The sequence below is a fragment of the Betta splendens genome, chromosome 24 (genome assembly GCF_900634795.4).
Source record: "Betta splendens chromosome 24, fBetSpl5.4, whole genome shotgun sequence".
NCBI classification, from domain to species: Eukaryota; Metazoa; Chordata; class Actinopteri; order Anabantiformes; family Osphronemidae; genus Betta; species Betta splendens.
The window spans coordinates 7,775,285-7,795,829 of NC_040901.2; the positions used below are offsets into that span (position 1 = coordinate 7,775,285).

The window sequence follows — 20,545 nt, forward strand, 5'->3', positions numbered from 1 at the left end:
GGGAGGCAAGAGATGTGACCTCTGTCTGCACAGTTGTGGAAGTCATTCATTCTGGTGGTTAATGCAAAGTTATACAAGCGATACATAAACCGGCCGGATGCCTTCAAGGTTCTTAGTACTGTACCTTGCAGGGGCAGGATGCTGACGTTGAAGTCCTCCAGCTGGCTCAGGGCACTGATGAGGTCCAGCTCCTCCTGAATTGCTGGTGGACAGTCCGTGATGAGCTGGAGACACACCCTGAAGAAGACAACATCCGGTCAAAAGGCCTGGTGATGCCACGTGTCCCGACTGTGTTGGAACCAACATTTACTACAGATTATATCTACAGTATTTTACCTTATGTCCTTCCGTTTAGGTAGGAGTATTTTATCTTTTATCTTAGCCTCAAACCTTTCACCAAAAGGCAAATACTCTTATGTCAAACTACTGCATTCCCTTAATTATAAAAGAGGAAAGGTGAAATTAAAAGCCATTAAAATCATTAACCGTTTTGTACATCAAAGGAATTCTCTTTAAACATGAGTCACACAACTGCAAATGAGTTGAGGCACTTAAAAACAGGTCGCTTGCCTTTAATATCGCGGCACTGCAGCAAATGGTTGCAAAGCATGAGAAGGTGAGCTGACTGCAGAGTGAGTGGGAAGGACTAAATGAGTTTCACTTGTGTACACACACACACACACACACACACACACACACACACACACACACACACACACACACACACACACACACACACACACACACACACACGAGAAGTTTGAACGTCGTGATGAGAAACGTGGTCCAACCACTCAGACAGGATTATTTGCAAAGTCCAGGCTAATTTAACAGATATACAGCAGGGGAGGGTCCTCTCGCAAACAATATCCACACTCATTAGCCTTAATAGGATTATGTACTGTAGCACATCACTTAGCATATGTAACAGTACACACATTACGAGAGAGTGTTTAAAATTCAAACAAGTCGTTTCATTTTCTTGGATTTTCATCATGAAATTATACAGTAAATAAAAAAAAACTTCTTCCTCTAAACAAACATTTAGGGGAAGGGAGGAAGAAGGAAATCAAAGATTCATTTACAAATAGAATAAATCCCACATCACACGACAGATTAATGAGTAGGGAACTTGTCCTTGGGATGTGTGTTCAGTTCAGACATGCGGTGACCTACACTTTCTTTAAACCTCACAATGAGACGACAAACAGGGAGGATAAAAAAAACGTCTCGGTCCAGCCCAGCGTGACTCCATATTGTTAACTGGAGAACACACGCGCCGCACAAAGCTTTTCCACTCTTTGAGCATGGCTGGCGCTCTTGCAGGGAGCGAGAGGCTCGTCCTGGCAAATGAGAGCAGAGGAAGAGCCTGTGGATGAGCGAACGGGAGACAGAAAGAGGGCATGTTGATTATGTACTTGTGCTGTGAAGTATCCACAGGGCTGTGTGTGTGTGTGTGTGTGTGTGTGTGTGTGTGTGTGTGTGTGTGTGTGTGTGTGTGTGTGTGTGTGTGTGTGTGTGTGTGTGTGTGTGTCTTTGTCTAAGTTCTGGTTCACTTTCTAAAGGCAGCTTTGCAACGTGTACTACAGGACATGTGCTCAGTGGAAAGTAGTTATTTGCAAATGACAACGAACAAATCGAGGGGCTCTAACGTTTCTGACCTCTAGTTCCTCAAGATCAATTAATTTATTTGTTTTGTTACACAGAACTGACCAACTGGATTTTAAACATTACCATCACTGGTGTTTTTTAAAATGTTAGCAATAACAGGCTGGAACTAAACATGGAGGAAAGAAAGAGCAACGACTCTGAGCTTTTTTCATTACGCAACAAGCTGTTGGCCTGTTGGTCAGTGTCATTATGTTTTAAGGTGCCCTTGCTTTTTGTCTCTCGGTCGTTGGCTGTGAATGTTCCTCTCGTCTCTCGCTCCAGTGTTGTGCTTTGACAACACTTAGTAGTTGCGAGGGATCCCCGTGTTATTTTAAGACGAGCCTCCTTTTTCCTTGTGTGGACTCTCGACAAATTCTAGTGACCGCTCCAATTTAGGGCAACGCCAGGAGCACTCTGTGTATCTGTCCGAGCACCTGTGTGCGTTTTTGTTTATTTAGTCCAGGGGACGAAATGTGTGTCTTTGGAGCAGTTATTTTAATCTAAAAGGACCCAGGTCAGATCAGCGTGTATGCACTAGTAATTTCAGAGCTGCAGGCACATGTTCAGAAACTACTTTCTGTCTCGTATCTACGAAAATCATCACTGCCACAAACACACATGTGCCTGCACGAACACAGTGGGAGTGTTACAATGGATGATGTTGTCCAAGAGTGCGGAGGGGGGCCTCTGTATTAGTTACTATAAATGAATGACGACCCAATTACTGTCCCACTTCCCCACTAGGAACAGACGGTAAGGTTTGACACCCACCGGCTCCCCTCTGAGTCAGAAACCAGTAGCAGACACACAAGCTCAAGCACACAAATACTAGAGAGGAAGAAATAAAAGCAGCCACTGTTATTTCTTCTCATTAACCCACGTGAGCACAGTAACCTACTGTACTGTAGAAATAAATCTAATCACATCAAACACAGTCTGAGCAGACAATACTGTACATCAAGCCCACAACTTTTCCTCGTGTCCTTCCCATCGTCCTCCTCACCTGGCCAGGCCCATGCAGGGGTCTGTCAGCGTGGTGGAGGAGTTGAAGTACTCTCTGGCTGCAGCCAACACCAGTTCCACGCTGTTGTTATAGGCCACTTTCAAAGCGTAACCTTTACCCCGGAAGGACAAGCTGACAGGAACATCCTGGCTGACCTGCACATGAGAGAGAATGAGGGAATGCATCATTAGGATTCATTATGGGCAGCAGCATATCCAGGGACCTCAGCAGGCAGCGTGTGCTCTGAAGTAGAGGCACGATTCATGCTGAATGTACCTTGGAGCAGTGCATGAGCTGTCCGGCCAGGCGCACGTTCTCTACACGGCTGGAGCACAGCAGGGACTCCACGAAGACCTGCAGTAGTCACGGAACAACACGCAGTAGGAGCCGGGGTTTAGCCGAGCCAAAATGGGACCCGAGGTATGAAATGTGAGGAGAGACGCGGCTCATTTAAAGGTACGACGCCGTACTTGGTGACACGCCTCGGGTTTGAGACAGGTGTAAACATTCTGCTGCATGTCCAGAAGATCCTGCAGGAGACCTCTCCACAACGTCTCACTCACTGGGGGGGATCTGCACACGCACAAATGTATCCATATTCCATAGACAGACCGTGTGTGTGTGTGTGTGTGTGTGTGTGTGTGTGTGTGTGTGTGTGTGTGTGTGTCTCTCTCTCTCTCTCTCCGTACTTGCGGCCGGTGTGGCGGCACAGTTTGACCATGAGTTGGTTGGCTTCCTCTCTGCTGCTCTGGCTGTTCTTCACGTACAAGATGGGCTTCTGCAGACCGTGTTTCTCCAGAACCTCCACCACGCTGTCAAGTACGTACATGCACAAGCACAGAGACGAGTTTTAGGAATAATCAGTGGGGAAAAAAAAAAAAAAAACGAGAAAAAGGACAGGCCAGAAATAACAACAGTCACATTAATCAGCGCACTCTTTGAGTAAAGGAGTCGAACAGTGGAGCTTATCATGTGAAATGATAAAAGGGGAAAATACCACCTGAAAAATCTAAGGGCGACTACAGATAAGACACACACAGGACGTGTATGCTCTAAGCTGTTCATTATTTTGGCAGCGGAGAGTCATTTTTAAACCGCGGTGCAGCTGAAGCAAGCGTGCTGCAAGACTGAGGCTCGGCACAGGAAACCTGCACGCCAACCAGACAGCCCCTCTTTGGAAGTGTGTGTCTGCGTCCACGCAGGAATACTGGCAGTTCTGTGTGACTGAGGGAGCCACAGCGTGAACGTGGGCATGTGTGAAGAAAAGCGCGGCACCTCATTCTCACCAGGGACGCGCTGCCACAGATGTTGGCTCTCTGCTGCAACTTATTACCATAGTAAACAGGTGCCTGTGTGTGTGTGTGTGTGTGTGTGTGTGTGTGTGTGTGTAAATGCGGCCAAAAGACAGCGACCGACAAGAAGCCCTGATATTTACAGCCACGGATGTGTATTTGCTCCAGCGCGGATGTGTGTGTGGGAGCGTCTGCATGTTCCCAGTGCACATATAAATGTGCTAGCAAGTGGTAGTGGCAGCAGCTGAAAACAGCTTTTATTCTGGAGGCGCTCTGAGAGCAGACACTTCGCATTTACCACCTGAATCATCGGGGTAGTGTGCTAGTGTGCGGCTGTGTGTGTGAGTCACATATATGCACTCTTTCCAGTGTGTGTGTGTGTGTGTGTAAATAAATGTGGTTATTTGTCTGTGATGGCTAGCACAGGCTCTCCTCCTGCTTTTGCTGCTTCCTCCTCCTCCTCAACATCATCATCATCATCATCATCATCATCATCTGTGTTCCCATCCACTTCAGGCTCCCACCCCTGCCTTAATCCTTATGCTCCTTCCTCTTATCACCACTTCTCTGTATTTGGAAGTTCACCCTCAGGGGAGGGGTGAAGGGGGGAAGAGAGGAGAAAAAGAGGCAGAGAAAGAGACACGTAGGTGATTTTAACCTGTAAAAGGAAAATGCTTGAGGCTGTTTGAATGCCACGGGACAGAGAGTGGTCCTTTGATATGAGTGAATGTGTGTGTGTGTGTAATGCACAACCATGTCTGTTCTCATTCATCCCGTTTCCTTTCACACTCATAATGGGGGAGGGAAATAATAAGCACTGTTACAAATTTCCCAAGCAGCACTGCGTTAATTACCAAGCTGAAAAGCTGCTCCCTTCAGCACTTTACACGCCTGCAGAATGTGTACACCAGCGATGTGTGGTTGAAAAGCCAGATTGATCCTTGTTTTGCTCAACCAACAGCCGCAAACCCCAAGTTATTCAATTAAAACTGTTAGAGAAATAGGAGAAGCAGCAAATTGTGATATCCGAGCGCCTGAAACTTGCTGCCTCCTGGAAATTCAAGTCACATCCGCCAAAGATGATGAACTGCATGGGGGATAGACTGAACGAACGCAGGAATGATGGGAACGCGTTCACGTACCTGAGGTGCTTCTCAAGTTTGTCCACCTGATCGTGGAGCGATGCCGTGGCGTCCGTCTGAGGCCTGAAACATCAACACAAACAATAAGCAGAGCATTAAGTACCGGTAGTGATGTCTCCTGCATAATGATGCCTGTGTGTACAGTACAGTGTATTGCATAGGTGTGTGTGTGTGCAGCCACAGTAATGCTGTAAGGCTGATTTCCCACTAAAAATAAAACCCCATGATGCTTTGCCTCGAGGCAAAAAATTCTGGGTCAGGCTCGTCTGTCCTGTCCCTCCACTGGAGTACAGACCCTGATGAAACACCGTCCTTTGTGTGCCGAGCGTTCGTCTGTTTTTGTGAACACGCCACAGTTTCTTCAACCCCCCGTCTTGACCTCTCGCTTCCTTTCTGTGCATCCTACTTTTCTTCTTTTCCGTCGGTAGCTTTTTCTGTTTCAGACAACCGCCGCCCCCACCCCATCTAATCCCCTGCCCGTTTTTGCATTTCCTACTCTCCAAGGGTGAACACACATTACATTCTTCTGAGCAGATTTAGACCTAATTAAGCTGTCTCGGAAAAAAAAAAAGGAAGGGGGAATTGAGTTGAAACTCAAAGTCGCGGTTCCTCCACTAGCTCACATATCTGCAATATTCTAGGTCAGGGTGGCAATTTTGGAGCTTAGTGAATCTGAGAAATGACTCTTAAAATGTGAAGCTAAGGACTCTGCATGTGCAGCCCAGTGTTGCAGCACTGCTAATCCACAAACTGCAGAGAAATGATTGGTGGAAGCCTTTCTGGCAAAGTGAAATGATTAATGTGTGTGCACTACTGTACTGTTTAAGAAAGGCAGAGGTATTTTAATACCCTCTTATTAAAGCAGCAGTAGTTAATGAGCTTAACCGTGTGAGTTCCGTATTAAATTACCAGTATGCATCCTGGTAACCAGGAATTTTTCACTCTCCGTCTCCTTTGGTGCCACGGCCGGTTTCAACCGGTGACATATTTGCCACTGTGATCCCACCAAACGTTACACACACACCGCCACACAGAGTCTTTAAAAGGCGCTCAGTGAGATAAACTGCACCTCTGTTCTTGGATTGAATCAGAACACTGAAAGCGTTTGACCACATGTCCACCTCTGCTCCTTTGTCTGACTCCGCGCCCGCATTTGTCACCAAGAAGCTCTTTATCTTCCCCAACACTTCAAAAGAATGTGAAGCAGATCAAGGCTGGTGCTTTCATTCCGACATCTAAGGTTTCTACAGTACCATGCAGCGCTGCACCCAAGGAGAATGTGTGCAGCAGGACTTTCCGTTGGGTACAACAGGAAGTCACAATCCTAATGTCAAAAATAATGTGTACAAGTTCAGTTCCTAGATACTGTACCTACAACGTCTTTCAGAACCAGCAATGCTTTAATAGTGGTTACATGTAGTTAGTGGTTAGACAATGTGGCAAATCATGGTTGAGAAAAGTATGACAAATAAGTTATCCCTGCAGTGAGTGTGGTGGAAATGATCACAGCACAGCTACTGTAACTCGAGCTCCGAGAGCCAGTTCAAAAGGGTAAAAGAAACCTTTGGTTTCATGGGAGCCAGGAGACACTAAGAATTCATTATAGTAGTAATTCAGTATTCCAATTAGGGAGCACACGGGAAGGATAGTCCAGCTAAAAATGAGTCATTTAAATTAGCCCCCCCCCACACACACACACACACACACAATTTCCTTTTTGTTCACTTGATTTTTCCTATGCTTCACTCTCCTTAACATGCACCACAGGCCTCATGAGAGAGTTACAGTAAAGGACCGGCCTCTGTCCACATGAAATAAAGCATCTTGCAGAGGAAATGAGCGAAAACCCGTAAGTACACGCAATAGTGTGAGTAGAAACTACTGTACAGACTGTAGTTAGGCTAACGGATGGTCCCTGCGAGTGAGATTTAGACATGAAAGACAGGGACGAGGAAATGGTAAAGAAAGGCTCAATGGGAGAGGAGAGGGAAACAGAGGTGGTAGTTAGGCTTATTGATGGATCCCAGCAGAGGGGTGAAGAGGAGAGGTAGATGGAAAAGAAGGCATGGGAGGAGTTGGAGGGGTGTGGTGTGTGTGTGTGTCTATGTGTGTGTCTGTCTGTCTGTCTGTCTGTCTGTCTGTCTGTCTGTCTGTCTGTCTGACCCGTAGCCCCTCTGCGGCAGACACTCCAGGATGTCATAACAGAGACTGAGCTGGTCATCTCTCTCGCAGCTGTAGATGCACTCCAGGGCAACCACCATCAGCTGGTCTGGGTCCCCAACGATCTTCTGCTGGCACTGGAGACGAGGAGAGGAAGTAAGCATCAGTGCATCAGTGACTAACCTGGTGGTGCTGCTATACAAACACACTGATGTGCTGTGTCCCACAGAGTATTTTCTCCCCTTTGAGTGCTCGTGTGTGTGCGCAGCATGTTTTCTAATAGCCAGGAGACCTGGCCTTGCCTCTGCCCTAATGGGGTCATAAATATAACATTTACAGCACAGGGCCACTGCTTTGGCCCTGACATAGCACAAATACACCGTGTGTGTGTGTGTGTGTGTGTGTGTGTGTGTGTGTGTGTGTGTGTGTGTGTGTGTGTGTGTGTGTGTGTGTGTGTGTGTGTGTGCCCGTCCGACCCTCCACACTGCTCGCGTGGGTGGATACTTGCGTCTGGTTTGGAGTGCTGGAAGATGATGAGGGGCAAGGTGAGGTCTTGCTGCGCCAGGCTGACCAGGTACTCTCTGAGCAGAGACTTGGCAGCGCCTTCTTTCTGGCCCTCGCATCGGTGAAGAAACGGCACCATCCACTGAAAGGCGTCTTTCACATAGCGCTCCTTTGTCGACTGGTAAGAAAAAGGCATGTAGCTTGTTAAAAAAAATAAAAATAAAAAATGATGTGAACAAGAAATATACACATCCACTAGTGAGGTCAGCTCAAGGCAATATATCCACTACTTTATTGTCCATATTTAGAAACAAGTAATTACCTACTACAGTAGTATCTAAGGTGATTCTAATTACTGTTATCAGCTCAAGCACAATAAAGAGAAGGATGTTTATAGATTTAATAATCAGTAGATTTATGAAATATAATATTAGATTGTTGTGCAGTATGATTTTCCACTTCTTGCCCTAGTTATATTTTGGTTTGCTAAAGTGAGTCAGCTTTAGAAGTTTGAAGTCAGCCTACAAGTTATGTGCCAGATTCATATAAAGATTTATCCATTTAGCTGGAGTTTTTTTTGGAACACTACTAAGCGCTTTTAACTGGATTTGCATTAAATCTTGATGTGCAACGAAGCCTAAACTTGAACTATGATATCTGCAGCATGTGGGCTATGGTGCGACTTGTGTAGATGCGTGTCAAGTTCGTGCGGGGCCTCACATCCACCCTCGCGACAGCTCTGACTCAAGAAACGGAGATAAGAGAGCAGCCACAGGAAAAATGAGGTGTTTTTTTTTTAAAAAATAAAAAAATATCCAGACGCTAAATGCAAAGTCACACGCCCACACACCAACATTTTATTTTGCCAGTCTCTGATGTCTTTCTTTATCAGAGACGTGGTAGAGCAAGGAGGCAGACTTAATCTAGAAGAGTTCGGTAAACACACACACACACACACACACACACACACACACACACACACACACACACACACACACACACACACACACACACACACACACACACACACACACACACACACACACACACACACACACACACACACACACACACACACACGGTGCCCACAGGGAGAACCAGTCAAACAGCATGTGTTAGTGCAGTCAACAACGTTTTCACTGGCCGCCTGCCTGCATGGCAGATCCCACTGGCAGCGTCTCTCACAGGCTAAATCTGGCACTTATTAGCCACAAACAAGAGGACAGCTCATATGATGTACTCTGAGGAGGTGTGAACACAGTACCTGCTACACACTGGCCTTGATCGCGCTGGTGTTGGGTGGAAAGTTTGTGTTTCAAATGACAAAGACTCACATTATCACAACAAACATGTTAATAGCAGGTTCAGGAGATTAATAGTCTATTAATTCATCCAAAAAAGGATTTGGATGAAACTGAGCCAAACTTAATACAAAAAAAAAATTTAGAACACTGAACACAGAAAATGTAATTTTAATCAGGTTTAAGGGAATTTTATAAAGACATCAGTCAGTGAATGTAATATATCAATGTTAACAGCTGAAATCCAAAATCGGCCACTCACGTTTTTCATGAGAAGGCGGAGCTTGTCGATGTTGCTTAACTGCTGCAGATCTTTCAGCGTCAGGCTCAATTCGCACGACGTCTCGTACACGAGCGTTTCCATGGTGATCAAGTCGTCGCACAGGACCTCCAGCGCCGGGATCTCCCGCTCCCTCCCCAGACGGACCAGCGCCAGGGCGCAGTCCACCTGATGGACAGAGCGAAGGGGCAATCAACAGGGCAGCGGTGACAACACAACTGCTGGGCGACTGGCACTGTGCTGCATAACAACAACAGCCTATAAATAATTTAGTTTTATAGCTCAGCGTGAATTGGCACAGTAATATAAGATTCATCTCCGTTTAAAGACCGATTATGAGCAAGACTCTGTTAAAGCTCATTTGACGGGTCCTGTTGACCCCGTTATTTGAGGATCACAGTTAACGATAAGCAGTACAAAAGGTCTTGAAGCTTATAATGGTACATTTTCATTACAGTATGTGATAATTGTTTAAATCATCATCACTGAGGCTTTGTAGTGTTGTTGTACTTCACTGAACACACATAGACAGAGCCTGCGACCAAAGAGGTCCATTTCGTGTCATTGTATTGAACAGCTATTACAGACCCATTCACAAAAACAACAGCATCCCCGGCAATTTAAAATCAAATAATATCGGCCTATTTATTAATAACGATCAATCGACACTGAAGAACAACACCAGACCATCCAGGAGGCGGATCGATAAAAGCCCAACCACCGATACACGCTGGAATCACAGGCACCCAGTCGATGCTCAGCCACCTGTAGACGCCGGCCAATCAATGGCAGATGCCGCCAGTGATGATCGCTGGGAGGAAGTAGAGGCTAGAACGGCAGCGACCTTGTCATCTTCAGCTTTTTTCTTTTTTCTATGGTTAAATAAACAACTACAACTATGGATATTTGTAAAGCACACACACACGCCAGGAGAGAAAACCCGGATGTTCTGGAGTCAGAGCCTGAGCAATCAGACACAACAGGGGAGAAACGCCTATTGATCTAACTGTGAATAAAGATCCCGCCTCCCTCCTCTCCAGAGACAGATTTCCCAGCTAACTGCAGACAATGCAGACGTTACAATCTCCCATTTTAATTATGACCTCGTCTCCATGCCCCCGCTCATCATTCTCCACCCTGTAACACCGCTCGTATCCCCCTGTCTGCGCTCCAGCGCCACCCCAGAAGATTTCCCCAACCCTTCAGTGTAATTTTCCAATTAAACCCGATCCTCCTTTGTGTCCGCTCCCCGTCCTCCCTCTAAAACGCCGCCGCACACTTTCTCTTTAATTCTACTCAATATTTCATCCTCTTCACATTCTTGCCACATCTTAACAGAACTCTAACAGTCACTGTGGCTGGCCTCAATTTGAACTCCATCTGGCCCGTTGCCTCGCTCTCATTTTTTTTTAAAGCCACCTCCTTTTCGTGCATTTTCTTGCCAACACCGTTCCAAACAGCCCGCTTTTAAAATCCTTTATTTCTACCTTTGTGCATCGTTAAAACCAGTGATTTCCTTTCCCTCAGGCAGCTCTTTCCGTGAGATTGCTTTCCTTTTTTACCACATCTGTTAGTGGTGCCCTCCCCTCTTTCTGTTTGTTACATACTCTAACCCAACTAGGAACCTGGTACTGGCCCAGCACTTGTCTCCTCTCATCCTTTTCTTTGTAGCATTTCCATTTCCCCGACCGTGTCTGTCTCTTATCTTCTCAATCTTGCCATTTGAGGCCGTCTCTTCCTGCTGCTTATGACTGATTTAAAACACTGCAGATCCTTCCGATGCGGCTCCTTTTAATCAAACCCCATTTTCCCTCCATTAAAACACTCTCCCAAGCATGAACGCAGCCAGATGAGAGACAGGAGGAGGGTGCAAACGAGAGAGAACAAATGAGACGAAAAAGCACAAAAAGGGGCAGGAAGGACGGAAAAAGCTCTGCAAATGGCTGCGGAGCTGTTCTCATCAGTGTCTCTGACTTGTTTGCATGAAAGTGAGAAAATGCGAGAGACATCAGACTTCCCAAAGGGCCCCAAGAGTAACGTGTAAGAGTGCAAAAGGAGATGATGTCTAATTAAAAAAGAACAAGAGAGATAATGAAGGAGGGAGCCAGCGTGATACTGCAAGATTAACATAAACTTTGTTTACACATACTGTGGTGTAATAAAAAAAAACACAAAACATCTATTTAATACATTCTGCTGCAATTTCAATATTTCTTCATTAAAATCCCCCCAGCAAGGACAGAGGTCTGTTCTTTGGAGGAGTAATACAGAGACAGATTAGCTGTACAGTACACGACACACTCTCCTCTAGACGGTGTTGTCTTAAAAGATGAGCGCCGCATCCCCACATCTCTCCTCCTCCAGCCCCCTGATACCCACAGAAGTGATGAAATGGAGAAATGAAGGGGAGCGATATGACTGCACCCTAGTTAGTACTTTCACAAAGACAAAGAGAGCACCGTGACAAACTTGATCCATCCCTCTGATGGAGGGACGAAGCAGCCGTGTGGATCGTGTGGGTGGAGACAGTGGGTTACAACCCATTACTCCACTAAACAAGTCCCATCAAGTCCTATTTTTCCAGTAACAGCAACAGAACACGCCTGACAGAAGCTTAGCTTACTCTTCATTAGAAGTCCATATGGCCAATATGATAATGACTGGCACAGATAGGATCAAAGTGACCTTGACTGATGGAGGTTGGCAACATCTCGTTCGCAATCTGAATCCAGCTCATCACATTTTTCTACACCAATAATCTAAAGAAGTGTGCCACAACAATTGCCTTCCCAATTGTCTGGTGTCTATTAATTCTTTCAGCTGCTGCCCTGCTGTAACCTTCAATTACACTGAAGGATCCCTGTTAAAATTGTCATTTATCCAAGTTGGAGCTAAGTGTAATAAATGGGACAAACCAACTTGCTCAAAATGAAAGGGCATAAATTATAGGCAGTTGTTGACACTGGAAAGGTGGAGAACCAGTGTCAGTGTCAGTGTTTGTACAGTACCTGTCTAGAGCAGGAGTCCACGTCCTGGGCTCTGCTCTGGTACCAGTCAGTCAACAGCTCGATGGGGGGGTTCGCGGTACGAAACCTCAGCAGTTCTGGGGACTCTTCGTACAGGAAGCTGTCGTCATCTAACAGGCTCTGGTCCAGCACAGCTCTGAGACAGAGTTAAAGGAATAAAAGCGGGTCAGAAGGTGTTTACATTGAACTGATGAGTCTGTGTAGCCAGTCCTGGGTATCGCTGGCATCACTAGAACAGAAAAACTTCAGTCGTTTTTACTGTTGGAGCCAACTGATATGATCACTACACAAAAAGGAGAAATGAAAAAAGGACTTTGCTAAAATAAATAAATAAAATTGCAAATTAAGCTGGCCTCCAAACAGAAGGAGGCAATTGGCATAAATTGGCAGGGCAACAAGATTTGGTATTAGTTTGTTATGGTTCTGTTTAACATTTGGATAATAGGATGTCATGTTTTGTTTCACATAATGATGCCAACATGAGCATCTGGCCTGGATGGAGGAGAACAGAGAGCGTTTATGCTAATGTATTCACTCCAGAACTGTCCGACCGTTGGGTTTTGTGATGCTCAGCGCTGTAATGCAGTTTGCAGCGGCGGGTGATGTTAGCGGCTCACCTGCACTCAGCGGCCTCGCACCAGTCCATCTCCCTGTGCCTCTGCTCGTCCCATGGAATCAACACCAGCTCGCCTCCCTCGTCCGGACTGGGCAGGACAAAAAGGCAGAGAATGGAATAAATGAATGGAAAGAAGTCAAGGAGAAAGGGAGGTAGAGAATGTGGAAAAAGTCAGGAGAAACTTTACAAATAGAGAGCAATCACTCGCCCAGAGTCACTCAACCGCCTAGAAAACGGCACTTAAATCAGCAAAGACATTTATGGTTTCAAACCAAACATGGGCGTAAACTAGAGAAAAACTCAGGTGAGAAGCGGGAACATACGGCAAATGGGAACGGCAGAGCTTAATAAAGAGAAGAAACAGGTGAGGTGAAAAAAAAAAAAAAAAAAAAACACAAACACAACAATAAACAAGTCAAAGAGTTTTCACAAAGAGCCCGAGTCGTGCCTGGGTTGTAAATAGTGAGGACGCCGCCTCTAAAAACAGTTTCCTGGCCTTCTTGAGTGTGACAAGTCTGAGGAAGATAAATGGGGAACGCACAAAGAAAGTGAAGAATGACTCCGCAACCTCTGTAACCGTTATGTCGACGCTGACAAGACTCCGACATTTAGATACACGCTCGGCGACGTATATGAACGCGTCCGCACGCGCGCGCGGAGACAAGAGGTGAGCAGACGCCCTTTTATCTCTTATTCCCGGAGCCATGTATTTCTCCTTGTTATCTGTTTGTCTGTACACTGGGAAATGTGTAGCGCTGCCGTGTGACTGGGGGAGGGAGCGCGGGCTACAAATCATCTGCAGCTTTGGTGCAGTTAAAGGCCGGCAGCACGTGCGCTGCAGCAGTTTTCAACGCGGCCATAAATCGCAGCCAATCACAGAGTACATAAGAAGTGTCTGAGTAGGTGATCTAATTTATGGGAGGGCGCAAGCAAAAGGGGCACAGGCTCATCCATTAGGTTTATTTTAATAGAGGCAGGACAGGGATGGAGAAGTCCCAGTTATTCTGCTAAAACGCTCCTGCATCGCTGCTTCTCGTTCCTTATACAGACAGCCAGGTGAAGGGTGGGGGGTAAAATACAGATGCGAGCGCTCAGATGTCAGTGTTAGGGGTGAATTATTCCACGTCTGCTCCCTTAATCTACGTTACGTCAACCAATAAGAGGCAGGGAAGCAGCGAAGAAGCCTCTCGACCGTGCCCGTATCTCCTCAGACGCTGTGTACTGTATATAGACGTCCATTCACAGACCTGTTCAATATTACAGATACGTTTCCCCTTTTCTAGATATTATACAGCAAGCGAGCTCCAAGCAGATGGCGTGACTCAGCCCCGTCTGCTGCAGCGGAGGAGCGCGCGCCGTCGGAGCAGCAGTTGGCGCTCGCAGGCTGGGAAAAATAGGAAACTGCCCCACAGCGGCGGAGCCGTGATGGATGCTCACTGCAGAGCCACAGCCACCTGACCTCCATACAAACTCCAACACGGCTCCGAAGAAGAGCAGTTGGGAGGCACTTTGAGGAGCGGTTATTGCTACACGGCGTATCTTTTAGCTCCGGCGGCCTTCTGTCTCGTTGCATAACGTGCACGAGCGTGGCGTTTGAAGGGGTGGAGGCGATGGGAGAGGAAAAAATGAAGTCTGTAGATGAAAGACTCCACTCATCAGTGAAGCAACTTCAGTGAAACTTGAGATTCTGACTTTTATTCCGCAGATCAGAAAAGAAGCCTGGAACAGTTTGTCATTAGATTTAGTCCTACGATGTCTGTGAGCCTTGTTCCGTTGGGTTGAGGCTTAGTAGATGGTAAGGTACCGTAAGCAGCCCTAAGAGACACCATCACCGTGTGAACATTATGTATCCTACTGTACAAGCCATCAACATTCCTGATTGTTCTGCCATTTAGATTGTAATGTTCCTGAAATGGCATTTTAAACTGTGATTAGCTATTCACATATGGAGAAAAGCATTTTTCAACTACTTTAAGTGCTTTCATAATTAGTGCCAGTGTGCCCACATCCGTAAACCTTAATGGATTCTTTTTGTTCCACACCGGGGCATAAATTACAGTATTGATTACATAAAGCTGCTGATGTGTACTTGAAATTTAAAAAAAAAAATAACAATCTCAGCCTCTTGTCAGTGACTGATCAAACACACTGGGTGTTTTTTTTTGTTTGAATAGTTCCTTGACATGTTCATTTTGAACCTGCAGAATGAAAAAGGTGGCCCCCTGAGGCACTGTGACGTGAAAACATCAACTTGTTGCTGTGCGTCAACCTAAAACAGATTTTTAAAATATTAACGTGTGTATATATGTGTGCGTGTGTGTATATGCGTGTGGCTCACCAGGCTTCAGGCAGCAGGATGGTGTATTCGTGAGGGGAGGTAGTTTCTGGGAAGTTGTAAAGGAGCGCCAGGCGATGCTGGAGGAGTTCAGCTCCGTGGTACGTGAACAGGATGTCCAGAGCCTGCACGTTACTCTCCTGTGGGAAAACAGTTGTGGGATCTACAATGAGAAACTTCCCTTGACTGATTTAACTGGAAATCAAACAAAAAGCACGAAGCTGTGTTGCAAATTGATATTAAATTGATTTGAAATATTCTATAGAATAGATCCATATGTAGAAAATCTATGAAAATGAATTGAATCCTTTGATTGTCAAGAACAGTCATCTAAAGTATAGAAACACGCAGCAGCACAAACAACGATCTTCAAACCGTCACACAAAGTCAAATTCAAACTCCAAAGCAATCAAAACTTAACATTGCAACCACGAATGAATATGAAGAGAGATGTTGAATGAAGTGCATGTTACCCGGGCGTAGTTTCTCGCTGACAGTACAATATTTTGACTGCGGAACTTCTTGAAGAACTCCGCATCATATTTCTGCTCCGCTGCATGAGGGCCGCCGAGTATCTCCTGGTGGGAGCGACCGAAAAAAAGGAGGGAGAGGAGGACGCAGGATGAAGAAAGATCGACTTCAAGGAGGAAATTTGTGCATTGCATATTTATATTTCAAGTGAAAACTGCAGGAGATTAATTCTAAATAAGAAGGGCGCCCAACAGAAAAGGAGCATTTGGCAAATTGATGCATGAAAGCAAAGTCAACAGAGCTGCTATTTAACTTTCAAACATAGAGATCCTCTTTAGTTCAAGTCATTTGAGGAAGGCAAGTGTGTGAGTAAATGTCTGCACACCAGTGTCAGGAGGGAACATTTGTTGTCTTGGCCTTTGGCTCAGAGGGATTTATGTGTGTCTGCGTATATAAAGTATCTGTGGCATATTTATGCCTGTGTGTGTGTGTGTGTGTGTGTGTGTGTGTGTGTGTGTGTGTGTGTGTGTATCTGATGGATAGCCTTTGAATGGGCCAAACGTGGACAGAGCCAGCCCAAGTCGGGATGATAAAACTCCTAATGTCACATTCATAGACAGCCAGAGAAAATAGATCGAGGCAAAAAAGGAATCAGACGAGTGCTGCAGTTACCACAAAGAGAGAGGCGTTATTCTGCATGAGTCGGAAAAAAATCATCTGTCCTCTGTAGCAGATCGGAAAATATGGCCCTGCGATTCATCATGGATGAGGGAGATTCATGTTAACCATATTCATGTGGATCGAAAATGACTGTTTAAGGCTGTTAAGCAGATGCCGGAGTCAAAAGATCCCATAAAGGGCGTCAGTGCTGCGTAGTGTGACACTGGATCTCTATTCTCTGGTGTCTGAGCATCACACCTCGTCTCTGAGAGAGAAGACTGCCACGCTGTTCTGTTGGAGCTTAAAATGCCGCACGCATCAGCGTCTTTTCCAACCTTTTTAATATTTCAAAAGAAATTAGAAGAGAGAATATCCATTAAAAAAAACAGACGAGACAACCAGCTGTGCTTTGGGTGTAAAACGAGAAAGGAATAAAAAAATAAATAAATAAAAATAAAAAAATAAAAAATCGGTGCCGGCCGCATAAAAGTCCTCAAACTAATAGTATATGTTTTGGAGTTAAATGCCTATTTAGTGTTATTCAAACCCCTTCAGCTTCCAGTGAGGTGTCAGGGAAGCGTGAAAACCTCACCAGCTTTGTTTCAAGCATGAAACTGGACCAATCAACACATATTAGTATTATACATACTATATACTAATATTAGGGATACATATACTAAAAAAAATGTTTCAGCGCATCGGTTGTAAGTTTATATGTTGATATGGCTTCTAAACTGACCAACAGGACGACAACAGTGAGTGTGTATCGTTACCTCATACGTGGCCAGGCGGTCCAGGTAGGACAGCAGCTTAAGTCGGCTCCGACACAGCTCCTTCTGCTCCAGAGTCAGTCTAAACCAGCAAAAGGCATAAAAAAAAAATCAATCAACTGCCACTGTGCTGTGTCTTACTCACAGGGACCTCAAGAAAGAGGGGTTGGACGGGTGATCATGACATCCTGCCCTCCAGACCTGCAGTACAGTAATCATGTTTAACCAGTTGTTGTTTAGGAATATGCAGCAGTCAATGAATTGGGCTGTGATAATCAAATTTATCTTCAGTGTCATTTAATAATAAAATACATAACATTTAATTCAATTATTTGCAACAGAAGAGAAGCACAAGGTTTCTAACCACTTCAGAGCAATCCACACGCTCATAAACAGTCCACTGCATGTCCAGGCCGCGACCCGACCAGGTGGAGCTCTCCCCCAGATCAACCGCAGTGTGACCACAGAGGAGCTGACCTCTCCACCACCGCCTTAATCCCTAATCCCTCATTACAGGACGCTCCATCAGGCTCTATCAGGGTTCCTCTACACAGACTAACAGAGATTAACACTGGCTCAACACACTCTCAGCAACATCAAAGAGTGGCGGCTTAGTACTTGTACCAGTGGTAATTATTGCTTTACTCTACCTCTTCAGATGAAAGCGAAGCGCGTGGAGGTAGAGGGACAGAGCGAGAGAAGCGGGGAGGAAAGCTGTTTATTGGACAAGATGTGTTGTGTGTGTGTGCATCTCACATTTCCAAGTCTGATGGCATCGCGCCTCCATTTCTGCACAGACACCCTGAATGGGCCGTCAGTGGACAGAGATTGAAATGCATAAAAGGGGCCAATGGACGCACGCACGCACGCATGCACGCACACGGTGCGTGTGATGAAAGCGATTATGACGCCGTGCAAGGGATAAAATTGAACTGCATAAACAGACACTTCAGCTCAGGCCCTCACGTGCACATGGACGCCACATCAAAGCATTCATGTGCAATGCGGGCGCGCACACACACACACACACACACACACACACACACACACACACTCACGATCAACCAATGCTGGAGCAAATGAGAAAATGAGACTTCTGATTGAGGTCTGAATCAGATCAGATAAGAACATACCTTGTAGCACAATGCACAGGCTCCCCTTCAAACTCTCTCTCTCACTATGCTATGCTCGCATTCACACACAAACAGCACAACTGCAGTGCTGTCCATCTTCCTGCTGCATGCAGCGAGACAGAGCAGCAGACACAATGGCCCTTGGCGGATTGTGAATTATACTTTATTATGCAGACAGACGACAAACGATAGAACGAAAGTATCTGCATGCGGCCACAACAGTGCTTTTTGAAGACACTTTTTGAAGACAAACAACACTTATGAGTAAGAAATAAAAAAAAGCAATAACAAGCCCTGGGGAAGTCTGTATTTTACATTATGTGGCATGTCTGGGTAGCTCAAGGTGGTGCAAACATTGTCTACAATATACTGTCTGCTGCACAGTAACAAGAATACTGTGTCGACCTCCAGCATTTCACTGATAAACGCAGGTACATATAAAGGGACAAAGGAAAGTAACGGCCCAGGACACTTGCATCTATTGCAAATCTGCACGTAATGACCCACAATACAAAAAGATAAAAGGTTAATACAGGTGTTTGTTGACAACAGCGGCAGCTTTAATCAATACAAAGTTACAGATCACGCAACACGAAGGGGAACCACGGTGGTTAAAACCCTGATCAGCACACGAGAGCACTGCACCGTGATCGATAGAACGCCATCGCCATAATGGTGGTGTAGTTAAAAAGAAATTAAGAGAATTATTATCTGTCTCACGCTTTTGGCTGCGGGCCTGGAGACAACGTGGTTAGATCTATTAGCGAGGGTCTTCACTGCACCCAAACGCACAGAAGTGCAGGTTGTGAGCTCCCTGGAAAACAGCCTGTCTAAAAGGTAGAACCCGACGCGTAAAGAAAGTAACTCACTGACGATTTAATGGAATGGCTTCTTTAATGTTTGCAAATTATCGATTTCCTTCCGTACTCACTCCTATATCGTCTGTTTCTCCCCCATTCTTCTCCTTATCTACAGTGGACTACGATTCTGAGAAGAAGCTAAATGTTTTATTACATAATAAACTAAACCGAAAGCTGAACGGAACGAGGACAAAAAAAAAAAAACACAAACAAACAAGGGACTGAGTGGCAGATATTACAAAAGGATTAATATTGCGCCGTTTCTCCTCATTCTCATCCGTATGCAGACCGGAGGCACGCCGGTTAAACACCTGATGTGAAGAGAACAATAGCGACGGCACAATCACGCTACTGAAGCTTGAAATAACGGTAACGCTCGCTTGCATAAACACAATGATATGCATTTTTAATGGGCATCCTTCATTTGAGCGCCGGCATATTTCCCTGTTTATATTTAGCCACGTTTTGACACGTGTGTAATATGTGTAGATTAAGCACTTGAGCTTAAAAACGTTGCGAGGTAACATGTGCGTGTGTGCGTAAGTGTACGGGAGGTTATTAGTGATCGCTAAAGGGTTTTTCATTAATCTTTCCCTGGGCGCTCGACAACAAAGGCATAAATTACCTCCAGTAGATTACCCACTAATCTCCCTCTATCCCTCATCCTCATTAATGTCCCTGCCTTTATGATCCCCTCTCAGGAGTGTGACCTAATCAAATCATCAGAGTTTAATTTTCAGGGTTTATTTCTCATGATTTCTTTGTATCTCAAACGCTTACGCTTCAATGACACCTTTCAATGCATCACCAGCGCAGTTGCTGTATTTGAAACTAGCTAGGTCCAGTCTGCACACTGGTGAACGTCAGATTCCCCTCACTGGGGTTTCTCTGCCCACTGAGCACCTTCCTTAGGTGCTGCTGAATAATAATAGCGTTTTAGTTATTCCACTTAAAAGTTGCGAGCACCTCAAAAGGACTATTACGCAGCGAAAAGAAAACATTTCAGACGCAGGCTTTGAAAAGTTGCACCAACAATTCAGTTAATGCTAAAGGAGCCTGGATACTCAAGCTGAATAATAATCTGTTTTACCCACCAGTCAGGGCTGTTGATTGCGCTTGAATGCATTCTCTCTTCTCCGTGCAGCACTTTCAAAACACTTGAATCAGTCCGTGCATTTTACCTGCTGAAGTCAACTTTGGCGAGCAGTTCCTGTCTCTTCCTGGTCTCCCGCTCCATCTTCCTCTCCACCTCCTCATCGACCGACAGGAGGTCCTCGTAAGGTTGGTCGTCCAGGTCGACGTCGCCAGGCATGATGAACCTAGAACATGGCGAGAGTGTGGA

The 20,545-nt window shown here is 45.5% G+C and overlaps 1 protein-coding gene across 2 annotated transcripts in view; it reads right to left on the reverse strand.

The window, feature by feature from the left end:
* nbas (NBAS subunit of NRZ tethering complex) overlaps positions 1-20,545 on the reverse strand; it is a 93,672-nt gene that overhangs the window by 55,769 nt on the left and 17,358 nt on the right. For both annotated transcript variants that reach the window (XM_029141477.3, XM_029141476.3), the window contains exons 18-32: positions 20,385-20,522; positions 17,214-17,292; positions 15,783-15,887; positions 15,313-15,449; positions 12,976-13,062; positions 12,341-12,494; positions 9,315-9,500; positions 7,756-7,929; positions 7,251-7,384; positions 5,088-5,150; positions 3,343-3,465; positions 3,124-3,226; positions 2,930-3,007; positions 2,654-2,808; positions 125-237 (exon numbers count right to left, since the gene is read on the reverse strand). In XM_029141477.3, the coding sequence (XP_028997310.1) occupies positions 125-237; positions 2,654-2,808; positions 2,930-3,007; positions 3,124-3,226; positions 3,343-3,465; positions 5,088-5,150; positions 7,251-7,384; positions 7,756-7,929; positions 9,315-9,500; positions 12,341-12,494; positions 12,976-13,062; positions 15,313-15,449; positions 15,783-15,887; positions 17,214-17,292; positions 20,385-20,522 (1,829 nt within the window). The remainder of the gene's footprint in view (positions 1-124; positions 238-2,653; positions 2,809-2,929; positions 3,008-3,123; positions 3,227-3,342; positions 3,466-5,087; positions 5,151-7,250; positions 7,385-7,755; positions 7,930-9,314; positions 9,501-12,340; positions 12,495-12,975; positions 13,063-15,312; positions 15,450-15,782; positions 15,888-17,213; positions 17,293-20,384; positions 20,523-20,545) is intronic.